The sequence below is a fragment of the Vombatus ursinus genome, unplaced genomic scaffold, assembly GCF_900497805.2.
Source record: "Vombatus ursinus unplaced genomic scaffold, bare-nosed wombat genome assembly UNPS02000749.1, whole genome shotgun sequence".
Classification (NCBI taxonomy): domain Eukaryota; kingdom Metazoa; phylum Chordata; class Mammalia; order Diprotodontia; family Vombatidae; genus Vombatus; species Vombatus ursinus.
Window position 1 is genome coordinate 25,992,552 of NW_020940527.1, and position 5,982 is coordinate 25,998,533.

Here is a 5,982-nt window from a genome sequence, read left to right on the forward strand (position 1 = left end):
CCCATTGTTTACAAATCGAACTGAACCGGCTGAGCTCCAGTTCCCGGAGCTGCGGCGGCGGCGGCGGCGGCGGCGGCGGCGGCGGCAGCTGCGCGCTCGGTGGCCCCGCACGCGGCCGGCTCGGTCCCGGACCGCCGCGCCTTGTCTTCGGGAGCTGTCTCCGGAGCCCGGCCGGGAGCGAGGAGCGGCCCGAGAAGCGGCGGCGGCGGCGGCGGCGGCGCCGGAGGAGGAGGAGGAGCTCCGGAGTCCGGGCTGCGGACCGAGGCCATGCCGTGCCGGAGGGAGGAGGAGGAGGAGGACGAGGACGACGAGGCGGCGGCGGCTGGAGTGGAGGAGGAGGACGCCGAGGGGGAGGGGGAGGAAGAAGAGAGCTTCCTCCTGCTGCAGCAGTCGATGACCGTCGGGGGCTCGGGGGACGTGGACCGGCTGGTGGCCCAGATCGGGGAGGCGCTGCAGCTGGACGCGGCGCACGGGAGCCGGCCCGCCCCCCGGGGGCCCCTGGCGCTCAAGCAGCAGTCGCCGCCGCCGCCGCCGCCGCCGCCGCTGCGACCCCAGGTCCTGCAGCTGCTGCTGCCTCCGGGGCCGGCTTCGGCGGCCCTGCAGCCCTCGGGACCGCTGCAGTGCGCGGGGAGCGGGGCCCGCGCTGCCCTATCCTGGGCGAGCGCCGTGGGCACCTCCTCGCAGCCTCCGCCGCGGGCGCCGTCGGGTCCCTGCGCCCCAGGGGGGGCCCCGGCCCGGAGCAGCGCCTGTGGCCCGCACGTCTGCAAGCGGGGCTTCCCGCAGTCGCTGCCGGGCCCGTGCCGGCGCGCCTGGCTTCGGGGCGCCGCCGCCTCCCGGCGCCTGCAGCAGCAGCAGCACCAGCACCAGCACCACCAGTACCGGAACCGGGGGCAGCCGGGGCTCCGGGCCGGAGAGGATGACCCCCACCAGTTTCTGCAGCAGCTTGTCCTCTCGGGGAACCTCATCAAAGAGGCCGTGCGACGACTTCGGAGAGCTGTGGCAGTAGTTGCTGGCGCCGTGGCCCCCACTGCCCCCAGCGCCGGCCCCTCCTGCGTCTTTGCCTCCGGGGGCGGGAGGGACTCTATCTCCCTGCAGCCCTCGACGACCGGTCTGCTCTAACCGGGAGTAAACCTGGGGCACATACCGGCTGATGGCATACTGGTCTCCAGCAGCTACTGAACGCGGCAGGCCAAGAGGCAAGAAGAAGAGGGGCGGCTGATACCCTGGGGCTGCCGCCCCAAAGACTGACATGGACAAACTTGGGGTCCAGGGGAATGGGTGGGGAGACAGAGAAAAGGGGCCTTCTGCTTAATTGGAGGCAAACAAGGAACCCACAGCTTTAGCGATTGGGGAGGGGAAGGTAAAGGGGTATTAGAAAACAAAGTTGATGGGGTGGGTCTGGGTGGTTTACCTTGTATGTTACTGTCAGCCTCGGGCCTGAGGGCAAATACCCCAGTCAGTTCGGGATAAATTAATATGGCAGCTATTACTTTCATTGCCTGGGCCTAATTTTTCCTCTGAGGTCCAGTGATTGTACTAAAAGTATGGGGATCCGATGGGTTCAAAAGACAGGGGTTTTTATATGATAACACTTGAAAACTGTTATGTGCGTACATTTCTTTTTTATTTTGGGAAATGCTTAAGGAAAATGGTGCTACAGTTGCATTGGGAAGAAATATTGGGTGGAGAATAGTTTTGGGGCTGGATGGGTTGAGTGGGACCTATCCCATTTTCTGTTGTGAATGGGCAGTTGGCTTTTCCCGGGAGGGAATGAGAGGAGAAGAAAGGGTGGAATTCACTAGGTGGGGGTGGGAAATAGTTGACGTTAAATGCTTCTTGCAGTCTGAAAAGGCATTTGAGAATCTGTCCTTCCCAGTCTGTTTCCTTCAAGGTCACTGTTTCCCACAAGCTATGTTGTGACTCTCCTGGCAGGAGAGTAACTGTATCCTGGCTCGTTCTGCTTGTACTCTAAGCGGAGCCCTGTGTTGTGCAACTGCTGGGTGTCTCCTGAGGACATGCACGCTGTGCCTACTAGTGGGGAGGGGATGGTGGATGCGTGCTTTCGGCGCATAGTCCTTTTTAGAGCTCCTCCTGCCGTTGGCTACAGCTCTTGGCAAGGGATCAAGATTTCCTAGAAACTGTTAGGAAAAAAGCGCTCACTTGTGTTTCTTTTTCTTCCACTGTGACCCTCCTAGCGTCTCTCTCCTTTCTGTCTAGTTTTCGAGCCCTCCTTTGGGGTTCCTCTATCGGGATGTTTGTATGTGATAGAAAATGAGGGTGGGAGGGTTTAGAGGAAGGACGTGCAGACTTCTAATGGCCCCTCTGGAGCCTCTTGCAATAATAGCCGCGATTCCCTTGATGGAGGTGGCTTAGTTCCTTTTCTCTCTCCATAGCTGCTTTTCTTTTGTGAGTGAATGAAACCAGTCTAAAAATGTGACCCTCTGAATGGAGGAGCTGCAGGGCTCACCATTGTGAAATATAATGAGGTGTTGGAAACACACCGTCCCTGTGATTTAAGGTAGCCGAAGAACAGTTGTAAGAGGTTGATTGCTTGACTCATTCAGATACGGTTGTTGAAATACTGGTGGTCCTGATTTAATAGGATTTATCTTTTATTGAAATGACTGAATAAACCTGTTTTTTTTTGTTTGTTTTCATATTGTAGTGTTTCTGGGTGGGAAAGTAAACATCTGATACCCTTAACAATGAACAGATTTGAAATGCATCCCATGGTGCCTGTTTTTAAAAGTTCATGGAAGGATGTGTTTATTAAGCAACCTTTGTTTTGGGTTAAAATGGGAAATAACAGTGTGAGTATACAAGATGAAGAGAAAATGAAATAGAATCAAATAAAAGATACAACCTGACGAGTTCTCAATCAACTAGTATTTATTAGTCCCATGTTAATAGTCAGGCACTGTGCTGAGGGACAGGGATACAAAGAAAGGCCAGTCCTTACATTCACAGTTCAGTCTAATAATGGAGACACCATGCAAACAGCTGTACATGTGTGGTATATACAGGATAAAGGGGGGGGGGTGTAATTTCAGAGGAAAGGGAAGCATTAAGGGAGAGCCAGGAAAGGCTATATGCAGAAGAAGGTGGGACTTCAACTGAAATGTGAAAGAAAACCAGGGAAGCTAGGTGGCAGATATGAGGGAAAGCATTCCAGATATGGGGACAGCTATGACTTGAAGAGAAGTGGAACCAGCAAGCAGGCCAGTGTCACTGGATCACAGGTTATGTAGAGGGTAGGAAGGTATAAGAAGACTGGAAAGGGGGCAGCAAGGTGGTGCAGTAGAGAGAGCACCGGCCCTGGAGTCAGGAGGACCTGAGTTCAAATGCAGCCTCAGACACATAACACTCACTAGTTGCGTGACCCTGGGCAAGTCACTTAACCCCAATTGCCTCACCGAAAAAGGGAAAAAAAAAGTCAGAAGAAGACTGGAAAAGTAGGAAGGGGCCAGGTTATGAAGAGCTCTAACAGCCAGAGGATTTTTTATTTGATTTTGGAGATAATAGGGAATCACTGCAGTTTATTGATTATGGGGAGAGGGGTAAGGTAATATGGTCAGATTGGTGCTTTAGGAACATTTTGTCAGCAGAGTGGAGGATGAATTGGAGTGGGGAGATTTTGAAGTACAGAGGTCAGGCAGCAGGCTATTGCAGTAGTCCAAGAGTGAGGTAATGAGGACCTGCCCCAGAGAAGGTTATGGTGTCAGGAGAGAAAGGGGAAGGTGGGGAAAGGAAGGTTATATATGAGACAGTAAGGAAGAGAAGAGTTTGGGGAAAAGATAGTTCAGTTTTGGACATGGTGAATTTCAGCTGGCTGTGGTACGTCTAGATTGAGATGTCAGGGTGGGGAATCTACAGTTCTTTGACTGAATCCAAATTTCACAGAAGGAATCCCCTTAATTAAAGGGCCACACTTGAGGACCTAGAGGGCCACATGTGGCCTCAAGGCTGAAGGTTTCCCGCTAGATAGTTGGAGAATGATGGTGATGGGAGAGTAAATCTGGAAGTCATTTGCATAGAGATAATTGAAACCATGGGAGTTGATGAATTCATCAAGTGAAATAATATAGAAGAGGGTCCAGGACAGAGCCTTGGGAGACATCCACACTTAGCAGGCATGACTGAGTACTAAGATCCACCAAAGGAAACTGAGAAGAAGCAGCAGATAGAAGGAAAGCCAGGAGAGAGCAGGGTCCCAAAAACCTAAAAGAGAAGAGGGTGATTGATAATGTCAGAGGCTGTAGAGAGATCAAGGATTGTTGTTTTTCCTTTGTCCTCAAAGGTGATGACATCAGGAAGGTGATGCCATGACTTGCAAGTGAATTGGATTTAGGTGAGGGAGGGCTATGCAGAGTCACTGGCCTCACTCTGTCTTCCAGAGCCATCTGGGTCCAATGGCCAGATATAGATCAGGAGGACTGGAGAGGGATAAGGATTGAGAAAAGGCCCATTAGGTTGTGCAACTAAGAGATCATGCCTAACTTTGGAGAGAGAACAGTTTCAATTGAATGATAGGTCCAAAGCCATATTGCAAAGATAAAGAGAGTAGGAGGAAGACATTCTCAAGTTTAGCCACAAAAGGGAAGAGTGAAATAGGATGATAGCTAGTAGGATGATAGCTAGTAGGGGTGGACAGAGTGAGTTTTTTTGAGAATGGGGGAGATGGGAGTGTTTTTTGTAGGCAGCAGGGAAGTGCAGTCGTTAGGGTTGATAGAGGTGGAAATCTAATAGAAAATAGGATGATGTGCATACAGAAGAGTTTGCCTTGGCAAGAAAGACTACCTCTCCATGTGTAGTACAGGTGGAAATAGTGGCAGAAAGCATTTAATTATGAGGAGGGGAAAAAAAGTGCTTAGTGCTTATTTCAGTGAAATAGGCAAGATTTTTAGTTGAGGGAGTGGGTGTTTTGGGGAGCTATGGGAGATTTTAGGAGGGATGAAAAAGCTTGGAAAAGCCATGGTTGTGAGTGTGAATCGATTAAGGAGGTGTAAAAGGATTGCTTTGCCACAGTGAGGGCCCAGTTGAGATTCCTTAACACGTAGATCTGGTCAGCACGCTTTCATGATTTTCTCTAGCTTTTCAGCAGCTCCTAAGTAGAAGCGATGTGGATAGTGGTAGTAATCCAAGGTGGGGTTTGGCAGGGGCAGAGTCTTCCATAATAAGGCAAGGGATCTGGGGACAGTGTGGAGTCGAGCTAGTTCACCATGGGGTCAAGACAGGGAAGAAAGCCAGTGTAGCCAGCCTGGAAAAGAACTGAGGTGTGGAGGGTTTGAGGTTGTGGTATAGACACAACAGGATTTGTACTTGCAAGGCAGAGGGAGAAGTGCAATGACCAAAAATTCTGATCAGATAAAGGAATTTCAGAGTTCATGAGCATGGCTATGGAACACGGTGGGTGATCAAGGCAGGACCATCTCTATGTGTAGTTGTGGTGGGACGGAGGAGTAGATCACAGGAAATGAGTAAGTTGAAGAATTGGGAGGTTAAGGATTTGAGGGAATGTCAGTATGTATCTTGAAGTTCTTTTGTGTGAATCTGGGAGTGTTAGGGAGGAGAGAAAGACTACATGAGCTAGGTATTCATTGAGGAAGGTAGGAGAGTGTCCTGGAGGTCTTTAGACAGCAGCCACCAAAGTCTTGGTTGGGTGATAAATATAGATTGAATGAACCAGGAGAAATTTCTGAGTGGTGGTGACAGAGAGAATCAGGAAATGTCAATGGAAAACAAAGAGTAATCTATTCTCCCACCTCCACCAATGGGTCAGGGGTGAGTGAAAGGCTAGCCAGAAAATCAGGAAGAAGCCAGGTCTCAGTGAGTTCAAGAAGATGAAGGGAGCAAGAATGGGAAAGATTTAAGAAAAAATGTTACCTATGGAGGAGGCGTTCCAGACAGCACATTGGAAGGGTTGGGTAGCTTTAGAGTGGGAGGTTAGAAGGGACTAGGTTGAGAAAAAGACAGGAGTAAGGG

General features: G+C 51.1%; 1 protein-coding gene across 1 annotated transcript; it reads left to right on the forward strand.

The window, feature by feature from the left end:
* Nucleotides 1-267: 267 nt before the first annotated feature.
* On the forward strand, nt 268-2,867 carry FRAT2 (FRAT2, WNT signaling pathway regulator). Its single transcript, XM_027859890.1, has one exon. It carries the CDS (start codon nt 268-270, stop codon nt 1,117-1,119), a length of 852 nt encoding a protein of 283 aa, XP_027715691.1. The 3' UTR covers nt 1,120-2,867.
* The last annotated feature ends 3,115 nt before the right edge of the window (nt 2,868-5,982 follow it).